Source organism: Aspergillus foveolatus (assembly GCF_047715535.1).
Source record: "Aspergillus foveolatus strain CBS 279.81 unplaced genomic scaffold BDW70scaffold_56, whole genome shotgun sequence".
Taxonomy (NCBI): Eukaryota; Fungi; Ascomycota; class Eurotiomycetes; order Eurotiales; family Aspergillaceae; genus Aspergillus; species Aspergillus foveolatus.
In genome coordinates, this window is record NW_027396120.1 from 97,237 (window position 1) to 116,302 (window position 19,066).

Genomic DNA, 19,066 nt, shown 5'->3' on the forward strand with positions numbered 1-19,066 from the left:
GTCGGAGTGGCTACAGCTTGAGCTCCAGAGAATCTGTGCCAATGTGCTCCAGCTTGACATGAAAGATGTCGATCCGCAACGGTCCTTCCTCTCCTTGGGCGGCGACTCTCTGCTGGCCATCAAGATTTTGGCCCAATGTCGGGCTCATGGTATTACCATCAATATTGCCGATATCATGGCAGCAACTACGCTGGAGTCGCTGTATGCGATGGCCCAGGGCCCGGCCGGGCTTGCCTCGTCCTCCACCAGCGATAAAACCAGCGACAAGGACAGCTCACTGAATGACGTGGAGACGGGCGCGCTCACTCCTACCACCGACGCCGGCTCGAGCTTGGCCGACCCGCTCTCGCCCGAGATGGAGGCCAAACTGTCTGCGCTGTCCGTATCCAAGGACACTGCTATCCAAGCGGTTGTCCCTTGTTCCGCAATCCAGGACAGAATGCTCGTCAGCCAACTACAGAATCCTCACCTATACTCGTGCTGCTTTGTCCTCAGATTAACCCACTCACATTCAGGCCTTCCCATCGATGCCAAACGACTGGGGCGGGCTTGGGGTGAGGTGGTCAAGCGTCACTCCAGTCTACGGACGGTCCTCGTTGAGAGCACACAGCGGCCAGGGCACTACAACCAAGTCATCCTGGCTGGGATTATTCCGGCAGTTGAACACTTTGAAGGAGCCGACCATTTATGCTCCGTTAAGTTCAACGTAAATAACCCAATCGTCTTTGAGCCGCACTCGATCCCACACCGGCTACAGCTGGTCCAGGTCTCTCCCTCGGAGGTTTATCTAAAGTTCGACATCTCACATCTCCTCATTGATGGGCAGTCGGCTGAAGTCTTGCTGAAGGACTTGAGCGACGCCTACCGCGATGGCGAGCTGGCGGCGGCAGCCCTGTCGTACGCGGATTATGTCTCCTCCTACCTCCTCGAGCCTGCTCAGTTAAACACATCCAGACAGGAGCCCGGCATGGAGATGGGCCCTCTAACAGTTCCGATGGACAGACCAAACGAAGGGCTATCTGACTTTCAGACGGTTAGCGCAAACGTACCTCTCGATTCTCAGCTCGTCCAATCCGTCTGCGCGAGATACTCTGTGACACTTGCGACAGTGTGCCAGCTGGCCTGGGGGCTTGTCTTGCGCTGCTACGCCGGCACAGACAGTGTCTGCTTTTCGTACGTCAACTCTGGTCGCTCCATATCCATTCCTGGTGTGCAGGAGGTCATCGGCCCGATCGTGCAGACCTCTATATGCTCCATCCAGCTCGGCGCAGCTGATGAATTACCCAAGATCCTGCAGCGCATCCACAAGGATGCATTACAGGCCATGTCCCAGTTGTCCCCTCTGGAAGCGAATAGCACATCCAAGTCAGCGCGACAGCTGAGCAATACGACCATGTCATTTCAACGAGCCCTAGATGATTCCGCTGCGCAGAGAGCGGGTCTCTCGGTCAAGATTGAGGGCAAAGCTAATCCTACAGATGTGAGCTGTGTTTAACCTACTCTGTTACTGGCCACTGACGTCTTTGCAGTACGACATCTCTCTGGGCATTGCCGCAGGCGCCGATGGCCTCTCCATTGACCTGGATTTCTGGGGCTCCAGGCTCGACGAGCAGAGCGCCAGGACGATGCTGGGTGCATTCGAGGCCGCAATCAGAGGGATCATTGACTCCCCAGACAGCACTGTTTCTAATATCAGTCTTCTCTCTCCAGGCGATGTCTCCCAGCTAGCGCAATGGAATGCAAGCATCCCTAAGCCGGAACGAGTGTGCGTGCATGACAAGATCATGGAAATCTCCAAGCTTCAGCCAGGAGCTGCAGCCGTCAACTCGTGGGATGGGGACCTCACATATCATGACCTCACTGTTCAGGCATCGACCCTGGCCCATCATTTGCGGAATCAGCTCGGGGTAGGACCAGAACGGTTTGTTGGCATCTGCATGGACAAGTCGAAGTGGGCGATTGTTTCCATGCTGGCAGTTCTCATGGCCGGTGGCATCGTCGTTCCGCTGGGAGTTTCCCACCCTCGAGCACGCATCAGCGGACTTTTGAATGATACAGCTGCTGTCGCCCTGGTTGTTGACGGTAAGCATGGAGACCGGCTTGCAGGCCTTGAGGTGGAAAATGCTGCCATGATCACGGTGAACCAGCAGCTTCTAGATTCTCTGCCAACCATCCCTAAACCCCCAGTCTCCGGGGTGACGCCCGACAATGCTGCCTGGGTCATCTACACTTCAGGCTCAACAGGTGTCCCAAAGGGGGTTGTACTGCTGCATCAGAACATTTCCACAAGTGTGATCGCGCACGGAGCGGTATTTGGCGTCAACTGTGTTACCCGTACGGCACAGTTTGCTGCATACACTTTTGATGTCAGTCTCTCTGATATCGTCATGACTCTCTTCCACGGGGGATGTGTCTGTGTCTTCTCCGAGGAAAGCCGCATGAACAACCTCACCGAAGCTCTGCAGAGGCTTGCGGTCAACTACGTCAACTTGACTCCGACCGTGCTTGGCTTGTTAAACCCTGCTGACCTCCCGGAGATCCGCACTGTTGTCGCCGGAGGAGAGGCTATGGACCCTGGGATCATCGAGAAATGGTCGCCACACGCTCGAGTTTTCAATTCCGTTGGACCCTCAGAATGTACCATCATTGCTGTCGCAGCCGGTCCTGTCATGGACGCTGCTCAAGCTGCCAATGTCGGCTACCCCACTGGGACTCGAATTTGGGTGGCATTGCCTACAGACCCAAACCAGCTGTGCCCCGTCGGCGTGCCCGGCGAGCTTCTGATCGAAGGCCCCATGCTTTCACGTGGCTATCTGAACGACCCGGAAAAGACAGCGGGCGTATTCGTTACAAATCCGGCCTTCATCAAACAGCTGGAGGCCGCTACTCCCGCATGGAAGGTCCAGTTCCAGGGCAGCGAGCGTCGCTTGTACCGTTCAGGAGATCTTGTTCGCCAGAAGAGAGATGGGTCCCTCGTTCATATGGGCAGACGAGACACACAGGTCAAGATTCGCGGGCAAAGAGTCGAAATCGGTGAGATCGAATACTGGATCATGCAGCGGCTCAAGGAGGCCCGGCGCATAGCAGTCCTCGTAATCGAACGCGGACAGGGTAAGGAGCAGAAATCTCTCGTTGCAGCTGTCGAATTCGAAGAGGGCAACGAGTACTTCAGGCATGGCGACGATGATATCTCTCCCGTCACGAATACTGGAGAATCCACAGCTCTGCCCCAGTTGCTCCCCCTGACCAAGCCACTGTCTAAGGCATTGCATCAGCTGCGCAATGATCTGCTAGAGCATCTTCCCCCGTACATGTCGCCAACAATGTACGCACCCGTCTCACGGCTACCATTGAACCTATCCGGCAAGATCGACCGACGAGCAGTGACCCAGTTCATCAACGAACTAGACGACATGCAGCTACAGCAGTATCTCGCCGTCAGTGGATCACACCAGGAGCCTTCCACTGAGACCGAATTCAAACTGCAGAAGCTGTGGGCCAAGACCCTCGGTGTTGATGTCTCGCAAATCAGCGCAGATAGTCACTTCTTCCATATCGGAGGCGACTCAGTAGCAGCCATGCGCGTTGTCGCCGCTGCACGGGATGTGGAGCTGGTCCTGCGCGTCGCTGATCTCTTCGAGTACCCACGTCTCCTTGACCTTGCACGCGCGATAGAGAGCCGCGTCGTGGAAGAAGCCGATAAGGGAGATCCCGCCCCGTTCAGCGTGTGGCGGGAGAGTTGCGGCTCTTCGCTGGGCTCAGAGCCAGATGAGTTGGATAAGATCGCTGCGATGTGTAATTTATCGAAGGAGCAGATCGAGGACGTTCTGCCCTGCACCGCTTTACAAGAAGGGCTTATCGCTCTCACAGCGCAGCAGCCGACAGCCTACATTGACCGTCAAGTGTTTGCTCTCTCACACGAGGTCGATCTATCTCAATTCCGTGCTGCCTGGCAGATTGTCATTCACCGAACCTCGACTCTTCGCACACGGATCGTGTCTGGGCCTCAAACAGGTTCACTGCAGGTCGTGGTTGTTCCCCGTCAATTTGAATGGAACGAGTCGTCATCTTTGGATGAGTACCTCGAGACCGATAGGCAGACCGGGATGACGATGGGTCAGCCCTTGAATCGCTTTGCCCTTGTGGATCAGCCTGATGGCCAGCGGTTCTTCGTATGGACCTCTCATCATAGCACGTACGATGGATGGAGTCGAGGCTTGGTCCTGCAGCAGGTCGCCGATGTCTACGCGGGTCGAGACCTACCACCGATTGCCTCTTTCTCCCGGTTTATTCAATACATCCACTCTCGGCCGCAAGATGCAGCGGCCTCGTACTGGAAAGCCCAACTCGGTGGGGATACGAGCGCTGACTTTCCTGCGCTTCCAATTGCCAACTACCGGCCTCGTCCGCAGCAGCGTCATCAGCATACAATTAATCTAGCTTCCAGCTCCACAGTGGTAATGCTGCCAGACCTTCTTCGAGGCGCTTGGGCGCTGGTTATGCATCAATATGTTGGCAAAACTGACCCGGTATTTGCCGTTGCTCTCTCCGGACGAAATGCTCCAGTGCGCAACGTGACCAACATTGCCGGTCCAACCTTGACGACTGTCCCTGTGCGCATCCCCATAGATCCAGAGCAACTCGTCAACGAGTTCCTGCAGAGTGTGAGACAACAAGCCGTCGATATGATACCTTACGAGCATACAGGTCTTCAGCGGATCAAGAAGATGATCCCTGAGCTGGCAGCAGCAGTCGACCTCAAACACCTTTTCGTTGTACAGCCGGCAAACGATGGCGAGAGCAAGTTCAAGATCCCCGGGGTTACTGAGCATCTTGTTGCCGTGGACGAGTTCGACAGCTACGGCCTCAACGTGGAGTGCACGCTTTCTAATCAGTCCATAGAAGTCGATGTGCGTTTCGATGAGAAGATGTTATCGTCGTCGCAGGTAATTCGTCTGATGAGCCAGTTTGAAGCTGTTGTGCATCAGCTTCATCTCCATGGCCAGGGAAGCCTGAAGATCAAGGACATTGACCTCCTCAGCCCTGAAGATGTCAACCAGCTTCGGCAATGGAACGCCCTGCCCCTTGCACAACCCCTCGATATTTGTCTACACGACCTCGTCGCAGAGGTCGCTCGAGCCCGGCCTGGGGCAACAGCAATCGAAGCGTGGGATGGAACATTGACGCATGCACAGCTGCAGTCCTTCGCTTCGACGCTCGCCGGCTACCTTATTGAGCTTGGCGTCGGTCCCGAGATCTCGGTCCCCGTCTGCATGGACAAATCCGTCTGGGCCGTGGTTTGTTTCATGGCTGTCCTGCAGGCTGGTGGTGTGGTTGTTCCCCTCGGGACTGGCCATCCCATAGCTCGCATTGCCAGCATCATCGAGGACACCAACGCGAAGCTTGTTCTTGTTGATGCACAGCAATCTGAGCGTTTGGCGGAGCTCACCACTTCACGGGGTTTGACTCTACTACCCATCGATGCGCAGCTCCTCAGCAGCCTACCGAATGCTACGCCACCAACATCCGTCACGTCGGCCAACGCAGCCTGGATCGTCTTCACCAGCGGCAGTACCGGCAAAGCCAAAGGCGTTGTCCTCACTCACTCCAACCTATCAACGGCAATCAAAACCCACAGCGCCCGCTTTGGTCTTGGGACCCATACACGCACGATCCAGTTCGCGGCACACACCTTTGACGCCGTGCTGCAGGACTATTTCACCACGCTCGCCAGTGGAGGCACCGTCTGCGTCCCGTCAGAGGCTGACAGGATGAGCAATCTTGCGGGCGTCATGAAGGATATGAATGTCAACTTCGCCAATCTGACTTCAACCGTGGCTCGGCTCCTCACTCCTGAGCAAGTTCCCAGCCTGAAGCTTTTGGTCTTAGCGGGCGAGCAGATCCAGGATGCTGTTGTGGAAACTTGGTACAAGCATGCTGAAGTACTGAACGTCTACGGACCAACAGAGTGCTCCATCAACTCAACCTGCAATGGTCCCATCTCTGACCTAGCGGACGCTCAGAGCATCGGGTTCGGTATGGGGTCTCGTACCTGGATCGCTGACCCAACAGACCCCAACCGCCTCTGTCCGGTTGGTGCGCCTGGCGAGCTCCTAATTGAGGGCCCTGGTCTGGCTAGGGGATATCTAGGCGATCCAGCCAAAACGGAGGCTGCCATAATCCAGAACCCTTCCTTTGCCTCCCGCTTCGCTCTCTCGGACTGCCGCGTCTATCGAACTGGTGATTTGGCAAAGCAAACCGATGATGGCCAGGTCATATACCTCGGCCGCATCGATACGCAGATCAAGATCCGCGGGCAGCGGGTCGAGGTGGGTGAGATCGAACATTGGATTGGATACCATCTACCCCATGTCAAGCACGCAGCTGTTGTGGCAATCTCGCGTGGAGAGAAGCAGATGCGTCTCGCAGCCGTTATTGAGTGGGGGAACAGACACAAGCCAGACCCGGTGATCTTTACGCAGCTCAAGAAAACCCTGTCCTCATTGCTACCGTCCTACATGGTCCCCAGTCTGTATATCCCGGTCACTGACATCCCCCTGACTGTCTCCGGCAAACTCGACAGACGCGCCATCAAACAGATAGCTGAATACATGCCCGCTGAAGAACTGGAGCAGTACTTTGCCGGCGACTCTAGCGGAACCCGCATTCCTCCGTCAACCGAGATGGAGAAAGCCCTACAACGAATCTGGGCCAATTCCTTGGGCGTAGACGTTGACACCATCGGCGCCGACGACGACTTCTTCCAGCTCGGTGGTGATTCAGTGGTTGCGATGCACATCTCTGCCTCCAGTCGTCAAGACCTGTCGGTCAAGGGACTGGCGGTGGGTGATGTCTTTATGCATCCGCGGTTGTCTGACTTGGCGGTCTTTCTGGAGAAGAGAGCGCAGGAGGGTGAGGATGGCTGGGACGAGGAGGAATCGAGAGACGATGAGAGTCCATTTGCATTGCTGCAGGAGGCGCTGGAATTGGATTTGGAAGACATATAAGCTGTCTTATACATCTTTGTTACGCAGTTTTATTCTTTCCTTTTGCAGCTTTCTGGGCGGATATGGTAGAGACTTCGATCATTTGCATTTACATTGAACAATCTGAAAAGAGAAAAACACACAATCAAGCCCGCCGTCTCTTCACCAACACCCTAGCGCCGCTTGGGGGAAATACTGCCTCTGCCACCCACCGGTTCGCAGGTCTCTTCCCCTGGTACTCCTCGGGAAACCGGATATCGTAGTTCTTTAGCACGTATGCGATGATCATCTTCAACTCAAAGTCCACCAGGAACCGTCCGGGGCAGGCATGCTTGCCATGACTGAAGGCCAGGTAACTCGGTCCCGTTGACACGAAGCTGAGCGAGCCGGCCTTTGCTGGATCGATTGCAGCTTCACGGACCCGGGAGAACCGGAAAGGGTCATACTTGAACGGGTCCTTATATGTCTCCTCGTCCACATGGGCCGGCTGACTGAGGAAGCTGAAGAGCGTCCCCTTGGGGAGCGGCAGCCCTGCATCAGTAGTTACCCCGTCCACCAGCACCTTGCGAAAGACAGCCCGGCCGCCGAATGAGTGGCATCTCAGTGTTTCGCGCGCGACACTATCCGCCTTTGTCATCTTGGACACCTTAGCCTTGGTCCAGGCGGTGTCTGAGCCCAGGACCTGGTCAATTTCGTCCCGAAGCACGGCGATGGTGTTGTATTCTGGGTCAGACGCGAGGATGTTAAGCAACATGTTCGTCACTTGGATGCTAGTCTGGTGCATCGAGCCAAAGTTGGCGACCATTACACGCGTTGCAATGTGGTCGAGGCTGTATAGCTCCTCCTGCCTCTCCCGCTGCGCGAACCGCAACATCATCTGGAAGTGGTCCTGGGGCTGATCTTCAATCGGTAGCTTGAGCGCTTCCATACGTGCATGATAAAGTGGCTCGATATGCTTCCGCAACCTTCTGTTCGCTAATCGCGCTTTCAGACCGACTATGGGTCCGATCAATGGACGCAACACGGGAGGACAGCCGCCAGCAACCCCGGCATTAATGACACATCCGTCAATGGCGTCAAAGCTATCGTTGAGGTATTTCTCATTGCGGCCTGCATTGTCAGCGTCTCACTCTTCTTTCCTTCTTTGGAACCAGCACATACATAAAGGCAACCCCACCGTGAAGCGACTTGCAGCCTGCGCGACGACCAGCTTCGCAGCCTCAAGCAGATCAACATCCCTCCAGTTCTCCTCGTCTGTCCCAAAGTACTTGTCAAAGGCAACCCCCAGCTCCTCGTTCAACGCGGCAACAATATTCTCCAACACCGCATTCATCTCGTTCTTCACCAGCATCCCTTGCCACGCATCAGCAACGTACCGGGAATGGCCGAGACTGTAATCGGCCTGGTCAATTTCGACAAACGCCTCGCCGGGGCTGAGCACGCTGTCCGGCTGCGTCGTCGCCCAGCGCAGCGAGCTGGCCGGCAGGACGAGCTCGGTGCGTACACCGAACCCAGGCAGAATGACGGGCTTTCCATTCTTGAGGTACTTGTGATATGCCTCGCGGAAGAGCGATTCACAGTCGGTCAGATATGCAAGACGCGTTTTCAGACTGAAGCTGGTTTTTCCAGGACGTTCGCGGATGAAGGGCACCCCTTTGGGATAGGCAGCGCCAAAGAAGACAGTGTTGATGACATAGAGCAGTGCGGCAGACAGGAGGAAATATACTCCTACTCCAAGTAGACTATCAACGGCGTTCATGATATGCATGGCGACCGTCTAGGTGTCGGATCCTCCACGTGGAGTGTTTTGGCTCGGGCCCTTGCCCTTTTAATAGTGGCAACGCTGGAGGCTGAGGATGGAGCCGTCATTAGTGGCCCCCACAGTAGCTGAAACTGACTACTCTTCATTGGCTGATTTATCTACACCCGCAGGGACTGGCCTGTTTGAGACCAACCTTAGCTCTTTCTGGGGCTAGACTAGCTTATTTAGGACTAGCCTTATCTTAGTGCTGATAGGCTGGGTTCTCGCCGTCTTCAGCTGCTGATGGGCTGACGGGCTAGCTTGGACGTAAATGACAGCTGGATTGGCAAAATCCTGTTCTCCAATTTGGTGCTGCTGAATATCAAAGACAATATTACAATGGCGCTCAGTCTGCGTACCGGTTTACCGACCACGACCCTCGGTGTTTCACACATAGTGCCCAATCCTTTCTTCCCTACTATATACTTAATCTAGGTCTTGAGCTCGCGTCCAAGATCGGTACTATGTGTTTACCAGTTCTGCAGATATCCCTGTTTACTTCAGCAGACGCTGCTAAAGTTTGGCGTGATGCGTAAGTTAGAGAGTGGGAGGCTATGGTAGCGCTGGCATATGGCCTTAGGGGCAGCCTGGTAGGGGTTGAGTACCCGATTAGCAGTCAGGCTTCAGCCTCAACCGCGCCGCTGGCATACTTGTTCGACGAGCATTATTGGCGCTGCCGTGCAAAGATACGTTCTGCCGTGCAAAGATACGTTCTGCCGGGTCAATCGTTCGGCACCAAGGTGGCAATGGCAGCCAGTCTGAACATACTATTCTCTTCCACTACCCAGAAGCGGTGCGGGAAACGAACAGTTGTGCTTAGAGAAGGAGGGAATGTCCGTAAGTCCGGGGGTTATCAACAATTGTGCGCTGATGGTCCAGAGGTCTGGTCCCGCGAGGCGATATGGTGGCCGCATGTGTTCAAGAGGTATGCGTTCGCCTTACGCTCTCTTCTGCTTCACAAAGCTCCAGTTTTATAGAGAAACAGGAACAAAATCCCAGTAGTAAATACACTATGCCTCCCAGGAATACCAATAATAGCGAAATCCATACAATACCATAATCTCCGTTCCACCTACTCCTACGTCGAGCCGGACTGGGCATCCTCTGCCTTGGGACCCTCGTCCTCAAACGTGGTAACGCCTCTCTCGGCAAGAACATCGCTGTGCAAACGATACGCGCGCTCCATTTCCCAATAGAACGGACTTGGCGTCGAGAACAAAGCGTCAATGGACTCGAGCGACCGGTTACGGGTTTCAGGGTAGAATAGATACACGATCGGAATCCACAGGAGATTGAATCCGGCCAAAAGGAAGTAGCTTCGGCTTTTCAGGCTGGCAAACATGATCGGGTTCACCAAGGTGGTCATCCCGACACCAATGGCCCACCCGGTGATGCCGAACCCGTTGCCCTGGGCCCGGAGGTCAGACGGGAATATCTCGGTTGGAACGAGAAATGCCACGGTACCCCAAGTCGAGGCATAGGCAAGGTTGAACAGGAAGAGCATTGCGACTGCAGCGGGCGCGTAGTCGGCCGCTTTTTCCGGGTTGTGAAGGGAGGCTTCATAGACAGAACCGGCCTGGCGGATCAGTAAGGGTCTATTCTGGAAAAAGGGGCAAACTTACGACAACTTCAACGATGAAGAGACTCAAGGCACCGAGCATCAAGCACATTCTTCGACCGATTCGGTCCACGATCTGCGCGCTGATGATGGTTCCAACAATACCGATTGTGTTGAGACCACCTGCGAGGCCGTTCTGGGTCAGGCTGCTGTATCCAGCTTGACTGAGGAGAGTGGGCGAGTATGCCGTAACAGCCTGACGCGGTTTAGCTAGGGGAATACCACCGGGTAGGATTCTCATACCGTGATACCGGTCCACGAAGCCATAATCTGAAGCCACACGCACAACCAGGCCCGTCGGCTGAGATTGGTTCCCGGCCGCCCGCTCTTGCCAATCAAGATCTTGACAAACTGGATCGGCGAACTGGGCTTGCTGTCTTGAGCCACGGCTACAATCTCCATGTACTCCTGCTCGATCTCGGCCTGACTCGCTTTGTGGCTTCGCAGCCTTGTCAACAGATCACGGGCATCCTCGTTACGCCCAACAGAGGCATAGTATCGCGGAGAATCAGGGAGCATCTTAATGAAGAAGACCAGCAAGATCGCTGGAACGCACTGGAAGGCGAGCAGGAACCGCCATCTGATATCCGAGTATCCGTTATTGATGAAGGCCAGGCCGAACGAAAGCCAGTACGCAACCGAGATTCCCAGGTCTGCAGGATCAGTATGTGGTGCGTCGAGAACAAGGGGGAATTCAGGCGAGGAACATACAGTTGGCAATGAAAACATAGCCCAAGAACCCGCCGCGGTGGTCGGCAGACGAGGTTTCTGACACCAGAACCGGCGTAATGCCAGTCAGCGCTGTCCGATCAGCACAGGCCCATAACTAGCAGTGCTTAGGGAGAGATGAGATACGTACCTCCAGTGCCAACGCCCGTCACGACTCTGGCGACGAGCATGAAATCCGAGCTCTGAATCGCTGCCTGGAGAGCACCTCCAACGACCGCGAAGATCGCACCGATAAACAGTCCATTGATACGCCCAATGCGATCAGCCAGCCAGCCTCCAGCGAAGCAGCCAAAGATGCAGCCGAGGTAGTAGATACTGACAATGCCTCCTTGATGGGTGGTGTCAGTCACAGTGCCATCCGGCTTGCCGATTCCGACCTCAGTGACATAGTACGGCGCGGCGTTAACGCCGCCCATAACGCCTTGATCGTAGCCCTCGAAGAAGATGCAGATGAGCGAGAAGACCTGGACGGCGACATTGAGCTGGCGAGGCGACAAGCGCCTCCAGAGCGTGGTGTATGCCATGACGGTTGACCACCGAAGGTTTGGGAAAAAAGACAAGCCAAAGCCCGGGGTTGTTGCACTCTATAAAACCCGGGGAAGCGTTCATGAGGCAATTACTAGCCCATAAGTGCTCCGCCTCCACAGAAACGCCCCGACTCCAGAAGTGTGGTGCAGGAACTGAGGATTCTGTTCCGCATTGGTGGAGCACTCCCCCCTGCCCACCCAGTAAGTCTTGAAAGAATTTAGCCATTTAGGCGTTTACCCATTTACACATCCAACAGAGCTGATCGGCTCCTGTTCCGGCGTTCTGGTCCCAGCGCCGGCTCCTCGATTTAAGCGTGTTGCCGATAAGGCGCCCGAGTCTGCCTCCGATATTTGATTGAGCCGTTCCAGCTGTCCGATTATGCTCGGCACATCGTACCACCACAGATTCCCATCGCATTCACAATGGCCAACGAAACTCCCCAAGGCCTTGCTCTCGACATCACGGTGTTGGGCTTGAACAGCGGCACCTCAATGGTGAGTTTGTCCTGCTCTTTTGAAGCTGCGCGGCAACGCTAACTCGGGCAGGATGGCATCGACTGTGCTCTATGTCGCTTCCAGCAGGAGACCCCAGAGTCTCCCATGCACTTTGAGCTGCTCAAGGTATGTGGAACGCTAGTATATTCTACGTGAATGGACACTCACGCGCGCAGTATGGAGAAATCCCGCTTGAGCAGACGATCAAGAAGCGGGTGATGAACATCATCCTGCACAACAAGACTTCGCCCTCTGAGCTATCTGAGGTCAATGTCATCCTAGGAGAGACATTCGCCGCCGCGGTCAAGCAGTTCTGTGCAGACTACAAGGTGGACATCTCCTCCATCGATGTCATCGGGTCCCATGGACAGACCATCTGGCTTCTGTCGATGCCCGAGGCGGACGAAGTGCGAAGCGCCTTGACTATGGCCGAGGGCTCGATTCTCGCCTCGCGCACTGGTATCACTTCCGTGACCGACTTCCGAGTCAGCGACCAGGCCGCCGGTCGTCAAGGCGCACCGCTCATCGCTTTCTTTGATGCGCTGGTTCTGCACCATCCGACCAAGCTTCGGGCGTGCCAGAACATCGGCGGCATTGCCAACGTCTGCTTCATCCCTCCGGACTCGCACGGCGGCGTCGATGCCTGTTATGACTTTGACACCGGTCCCGGCAACGTGTTCATCGATGCCGTGGTCCGTCACTACACCAACGGCGAGCGCGAGTACGACAAGGACGGCGAGATGGGCGCTCGCGGCACCGTCGACCAGGAGCTCGTCGACGAGTTCATCCAGAACCACCCCTACTTCAAGCTCGACCCGCCCAAGACCACCGGCCGCGAGGTCTTCCGGGATACCTTGGCCTTCGACCTGATCCGCAAGGCTGAAAGCAAGGGCCTGACCCCTGACGATGTCGTCGCGACCATCACCCGAGTCACCGCACAGGCGATCGTCGACCACTACCGCCGCTATGCCCCTGAAGGCCTCGAGATCGAGGAGATCTTCATGTGCGGAGGAGGCGCCTACAACCCCAACATTACCAAGTACATCCAGCAGCACTACCCCAACGCTAAGATTATGATGCTCGACAAGGCCGGTATCCCAGCTGGCGCCAAGGAGGCCATCACCTTCGCCTGGCAGGGCATGGAGGCTATCGTCGGCCGTTCTATTCCAGTGCCGACGCGCGTAGAGACGCGTCAAGAATACGTCCTGGGTAAAGTGTCGCCGGGCAAGAACTACCGCAAGGTGATGCGGCAGGGCATGCTCTTTGGCGCTGGCCGCGATCACTTGAAGCCAGTCAGCGAATTGATCAACTATGTAGACGGGAAAGTGTTTGACAATAAGTGGTAGATAATCCGTATCGATATGATAAATGACTAATGAATAAATATTTTCAATATTTCCAATTTTTCCAATATTTTCGGCCTGTAACCACTTTTGTCTTTTATTGGTAATGAAGGTGGAGCTACGGTCAATATATATAATTTTTCCTGGGCAGCTGAAATTGCAGTCCTTGGCATATTTGAACCAGGAAAGCTTTATTCTTGATCTTCACTTTAGATGCAGAACAGTCATATCGATGATAACATATAAACGTTTAGATATTATACGGAGGACTCTTGAATCTATGAGGGTGGAGTCTATAGACATCTTTAATCTATAAACATCCTGTTCGTTATTCAGTGTGCGGGGTCTGGGGTATCTCTTAGGAAGCCCCAAGCACGAGCATAAGCACCTTCCTGTTACAGAAGGTCATGTATTACATACTTAGTAATTGATTCTGGCCAGACTAAACCCAATACGGATACCCGAGGTCACTTAATGTCCAGCTGCCGTTCATGAGATCGTCTAACAGGATCCGTCTCAAGGACGCCTTGTCTCCCTTGGGCTCTGACAAAGACAATATCATGCGGCGACTGCCTCGACCACTTCCAATGCTCTGTCGTTCTCTCCGAAATGTCACAGCGCCCGCGAAAGTTCCAGCGCATATCCAAAGCCTGTCTTTTTTCCCCTCTGCTCCCCCCTCACAGGGCGTCCGCGGCTCTCCGCGGCGGTCCGCGACAACGGTTCACTGGCTGACTGGATCCTTTTTGCAGGCGATTTTTGCAATCGACGGAGCATCAAATGTAATAAGAACAACGGCCCTCTTGCGCCCTGCCAGAACTGCGCCGATTTCGATGTTCCCTGTACCTATGACCGTCCGGCTCGTCGACGTGGTGCGCGCAGAAATGCAAGTCCCGCCGGCGGCCAGTCGGCGCAACCTGGAGGCCCGACACCGGCGCCTCGAGATGACGATGCTGCTCGACGGCTCTCAGGCTCAGTGACAAGCACGGCCTACCAGTCTCGTCCAAGCAACGCCTCGTGGGATGGTCTCAACGATACCGGCGCCGTAGTGCTGACCGGTCCGAGCGAGGGCGCCTCGATCGCCCCGTGGAAGGCGTTCGCGACTGCCTGTCAAGACACCATCCGGGATTTGGCCCAGGTCTATTTCGAGATCGTCTATCCAATGTACGGTTTCTCGTTCGTGATCCGCGCATTCCGCAGCTAACCGGTCCCCGATCCTAGATTCCCCCTGTTCCACTGGCCCACGTTCACAAAGGCGCTTGAAAATATGGACTACCTCCATGACGACGGCCTTTTTGCCTCAACAATGGCAATGTGCGCATTGGCATCTGCCCGCGCTCGCGACGGAGCTTTATACTCTTCTCGCTGGAGTTCTAGGCAGCTGGCGAACCCGCCGTCGGAAATATTCTGCATGGCGGCGAAGGAATCGATTCCTCGCGATTTAGCCGCTGCAAAAGGCACCGAATACATGAGAGCGTGCGCCATTTTAAGCATTGCCAGTATCCAGCATGGACAGATCCAAGGCATGCAGCAGTACCTGGGCATGTATCACACTTTGGCGACAATGGACGGGCTCCACGACGAGAAGTTTTGGCCGAAAGATTTGGATCCCGTCACCATCGAGATTCGCCGACGAATGGTAAGCCAAAATCCATTCTCCTATTGATAAAAATAACAATTTGCAGTTCTGGTCTATGTACACATTGGATGTGTACTCGTCGATCGTCTGGGGCGGGATCATTCGCCACCGCGAGGCGCAGTCGAATGTCCGTTACCCCGGCGAACTAAAGGACGATTTTATCTCGAAGAACGCCCATGGAGTGTCACCTGCGGAGAACGGACGGGTTGGTGCATCTGACGTGTCGGACGATTGGATATGTGGCTGGAATTTCATCACCGACATGTACCGTATGCTAGAGCATGCGCTCGAGAGTCAGAGGCGACGACCGCGCCCCAACAACGGCACAGCGGACGTCTGGTCGCTATTTCGTCCCCCTCAGACTGCAGGCTCGTGGCTCATGGACCACGTCTTGTCCATGTACTCGTCGCTCCCTCTCCAGTTCCGAGAAACGCAACCGGTTACTGGAGACCTAGCCCACGACATTTTCGGCTTCCAGTCTGCCAATATCCAAGCGACTCTCCAGCTGCTGCGGATGGTCCTCTCCTCGAATGAGGAACAAGGGGTAGATGAGAAATGCGATGTCGCTGGTCAGGTCTTGAGTGTCTTCTCCAAGGTGCCGGTTGAGTATCTTAAAGCTATCAGCTCTCCGCTCCTACACCACCTCGGTGGGATAGGATATATCCTTGGCTCGGTCATGGAAGGCAGTCTGTCAGAAGTGTCATACCAACGAGTCCGCACTCTCCTGTTGGAGATGGCCGACCTTCTGCATCGATTGGAGTCAGGCCTTCGCCGATCCACTGGCACAAGCGAGCGACTTAAAGCACAAGTCAATCGCATCGACGAATATATGATGACCAAGCTATCATCGACTGCCTTTGCACCCCAACCGCGGCCGCCCTCGATTCTCAACCCACCAGTCCAAGACGACTTGGTGCCCGGAGTCTACCAGCAATCCAATCTTGCGCCTATGCATGCTCCGGTGACCGGAATGGACGACCCAATCGCTCAGTTCCAATTGCCGGCAGAGCTTCTAAATGACTGGCCCTGGCCATTCGACACTGGCACGTCGGACGGCCTGTTTCCATTGGCGTTTGTGAAGTGAACTACTGAGCAGCTCACTCGTCCTCCGTCGTAGTCCGCAGCTTAGAGGGCTACTCATGGCTCTGCTAAGGTTTTGCGCGTTTAGATGACACGGGATTAAGGATATAGGGCTTCTGCTATTTCCCGGCGATGCTTCACCTGCGCAGACGATCAGACAGCCAACGAAAAGTCTGCAAAAAAGTCCTGCCATGTCGTCGGAAAATAGAACAGGTTCAGGCCGGGGAAATCCCACTCGCGGACGAATTGTTCCGGCACGAAAGACGTCAACTCCGTCTGAGCATCAAAGAGCTCCCAGAACGGAGCCGCATCTGCGCCTTCTCCCTCAAGGCCTAGACCACTCTCTTGAAGCGTGCGACCGTACTTTTCAATGCTCAATCGAAGGATCTGCAGGTAAACATTGCCGTTACTGATCGCATTATTGTTCGACACGCTCTTTGTCAGGTCGTCGAGAAGTCGGTTCCCGTGCGTCAGGAGTTCCTGGTGCTCCTCCTTCCCCTCTGGAAGAAGACGGGATAACTTGAGTAGCAGGAGGAAACAGAAGGCGCACTTGGCCCAGACAAAATCCATCGCGTATTTGAGCTTGGCGAGGTAGGAGTCAGGCTCGATCGTGATGAGGCTGAGGTGTTTCCGGGCGCTGGCTTTTGCCATTAATAGGATCTTTCGCTCGACGGGGGACATGGCCCTGAGCAATCAGTACTGTGCAACAAAGTATAGGCAACTGGAAGACGAACGCAACGTTTTCTACTCCCATTGACCGCAACGCCTTGCAATGCAGCATCATCTCAGACCAGCAACCTTGGACGCGAAGAGCAGCCAAGAGCGGCCCTCGCTCTTCATCATCTGGGGCAAGACCGTTCTCTGCCTGGTCAGTCCTAAATCAAGGTAGTACTGTGACAGGTCGTACCTATTATTCGCTGCCAGTCACTGTGCCTGTTAGAGACGGGCTACGTGCGCGTTCCAAGAATTAACGTACTCAAACCAAAGATCTAAATCAAGCTTAGCATCCTGCACGAATGCTGCGATATCAGCACGGGTCATGGGCGTTTTGCCGCCTAAGTTTTCGTTGATTTGCACTGGCTTTGTCAGTAATCATTTCTCCGTTCGTGAACCGGGCAGCAGACCTCTGATCACATTCAGCTGGGAGGGTTAGTCCATACTTCACTTGACGGAGCGGTGACGTACCTCGACTTGTGAGAATAATCTGAGATCCAAGACGGTGGAAGAGGGCTGGTGGAGCAACTTGCGGCATCGCCGTGCATTCCCCGTCATACGAATTCCTGGGGGTTTACCACCATCCAGACTGAATCTGAGAACAATTAGATGGTGGATGTCTTCCGGTTGAGAGTTCACCTACATATGCTCCAGGACCAGCAGCCCGAACCACGTTCGAGACTTGCGCATCAGTACATTTTCCTGTTGAACCAAGCCGGCGTTATCCGGATTCCTCTCCACATCCTTCATAGTCAATCGATGTGTTAGCTCCTCGAATGCTTCGTCGAGGCCCAAGTCGAGCGCCAAGCGGGTTGCAAATGATAGGATCAGGGAGCGTTCGGCGGAGTAGCAAGCAATCACCAGCAACGCTTGAACCGACTCCAAGCAATTCAACGTTTCGTTCTGGATCACCACGTTGATCCACTTCTTGAGCTCTGTTTGGAGCAGCTCAGACAGCTGGGAGCCAGATCCTACACAGTCAGCGCGTGTGACTTGGGCTTTAGTTACTCACGTACTTGACTCCACGCGGCTCCCGATTGTGCAGATGGCATTCAGCAACATGCTGCTCCGATACCGCACTGATTCGAAAGTGTCGTATTTCGGATCGAAGACCGGTATATACCTATCCTGCCAGCCATTAGTTTATATGAGATATCCCCAGCGTAACACATACACAGCCTTGGAAGAATCTATTGAGCATTAGTATCAAGCACTCAATCAGGTCTAGGAACGCACGCTGTAAAACAGTCCACCGCGTAGTCCATCGTAATGAGACCCTTGCTGATGAAATCCGAGATCGGTTCCTCCCTGACTTCGAACCCAGAGCGCCTTCTCTTCGCCGGCCGACGCGTCTCTCCCTGTGGAGCCTGAACCGGAGGCTGCAAGGGCATACTGTCCTGTCCCAGAAAGGCGGCGGTCTCAGCGATGACTGGCGGAGCGATTGTCGAGAAACTCTCTCGACACGTCTGCTGGTCGGCATCGCCTGACTGCTCAACGCCAGTTAATGCCCCGGCCTGACCCTGCGTCCTATTTTGAGCTTGCGCAAAACGAAGCATTTGCTTCATCTCATCGAACTGCCCCTGCAGCCGTCGGACCTCGGACTCGACGGACTCGAGCCGCCTACATCGTTAACGTCTTCCCATTGCCACCTGGTAGAGAAAGAAAGGAGGAAGGCGGATCAAACATACTCGCCCATAGGGTCCTTTGGAATCTCAAAGAAAACACACTGCTTCTTGATCTTCTCACATCGCGTACACGGGCGCTTGCCGTCGCATTTCACCTACAGATTACCTTAAACAGCTGCATATTGCTAACGTCACAGCCAGAACGGGCTAACCTTGGACTGTCGGCACGCGCTGCATGCTTTCTGCTGTGCTGTTAGTGGGTTGATCGACGACGAAGAACGAGCGGTACAAGCGGCTTACAGGGATACGCTTCATGGACGGTGGAGGCGCCACGAGATAGGAGTCTTCGGACATCTTCGTGCGAGCCCAGGAAGGTTTAAACTTGAAGTGCTAGGAGATCCTGGTTCTTGAGGAGTCTACGGACGTTTGCGGCGTGCCTAGGTAAAAGAGTCTGGAAGGCGTCGGAACATCCCCGGCTCGGCTAGAAGCAGAAGGATTTAGTGGCTTTGGAC

At 54.8% G+C, this 19,066-nt stretch overlaps 6 protein-coding genes across 6 annotated transcripts; 3 read left to right on the forward strand and 3 right to left on the reverse strand.

The window, feature by feature from the left end:
* The first annotated feature begins 867 nt into the window (after nt 1-867).
* On the forward strand, nt 868-7,069 carry BDW70DRAFT_99484 (uncharacterized protein). The gene is made up of 2 exons (XM_073745367.1): nt 868-1,480; nt 1,530-7,069. Exons 1-2 carry the CDS (start codon nt 968-970, stop codon nt 7,005-7,007), a joined length of 5,991 nt encoding a protein of 1,996 aa, XP_073593036.1. The 5' UTR covers nt 868-967; the 3' UTR covers nt 7,008-7,069.
* On the reverse strand, nt 7,070-8,772 carry BDW70DRAFT_99474 (cytochrome P450). The gene is made up of 2 exons (XM_073745366.1): nt 8,148-8,772; nt 7,070-8,096 (listed from the first exon to the last, which is right to left on the reverse strand). The coding sequence occupies exons 1-2, from the start codon at nt 8,752-8,754 to the stop codon at nt 7,132-7,134; spliced, it is 1,572 nt and encodes a 523-aa protein (XP_073593037.1). The 5' UTR covers nt 8,755-8,772; the 3' UTR covers nt 7,070-7,131.
* Nucleotides 8,773-9,865: 1,093 nt separating this feature from the next.
* BDW70DRAFT_152682 (putative MFS sugar transporter) lies at nt 9,866-11,658 on the reverse strand (the record flags this gene model as incomplete). Its single annotated transcript, XM_073739480.1, has 5 exons — nt 9,866-10,363; nt 10,410-10,601; nt 10,649-11,058; nt 11,117-11,206; nt 11,265-11,658. The coding sequence occupies 5 exons, from the start codon at nt 11,656-11,658 to the stop codon at nt 9,866-9,868; spliced, it is 1,584 nt and encodes a 527-aa protein (XP_073593038.1).
* Nucleotides 11,659-12,084: 426 nt separating this feature from the next.
* Nucleotides 12,085-13,502, forward strand: BDW70DRAFT_162807 (UPF0075 domain protein; the record flags this gene model as incomplete). The annotated part of the gene is made up of 3 exons (XM_073741193.1): nt 12,085-12,156; nt 12,208-12,282; nt 12,333-13,502. 3 exons carry the CDS (start codon nt 12,085-12,087, stop codon nt 13,500-13,502), a joined length of 1,317 nt encoding a protein of 438 aa, XP_073593039.1.
* Nucleotides 13,503-14,108: 606 nt separating this feature from the next.
* BDW70DRAFT_162808 (putative C6 transcription factor) lies at nt 14,109-16,219 on the forward strand (the record flags this gene model as incomplete). Its single annotated transcript, XM_073741194.1, has 4 exons — nt 14,109-14,205; nt 14,249-14,660; nt 14,718-15,135; nt 15,182-16,219. The coding sequence occupies 4 exons, from the start codon at nt 14,109-14,111 to the stop codon at nt 16,217-16,219; spliced, it is 1,965 nt and encodes a 654-aa protein (XP_073593040.1).
* A 149-nt stretch (nt 16,220-16,368) lies between these two features.
* On the reverse strand, nt 16,369-18,908 carry BDW70DRAFT_152685 (putative C6 transcription factor; the record flags this gene model as incomplete). Its single annotated transcript, XM_073739481.1, has 9 exons — nt 16,369-16,900; nt 17,192-17,291; nt 17,397-17,524; nt 17,573-17,900; nt 17,946-18,057; nt 18,162-18,549; nt 18,618-18,709; nt 18,767-18,796; nt 18,855-18,908. 9 exons carry the CDS (start codon nt 18,906-18,908, stop codon nt 16,369-16,371), a joined length of 1,764 nt encoding a protein of 587 aa, XP_073593041.1.
* Nucleotides 18,909-19,066: the final 158 nt, after the last annotated feature.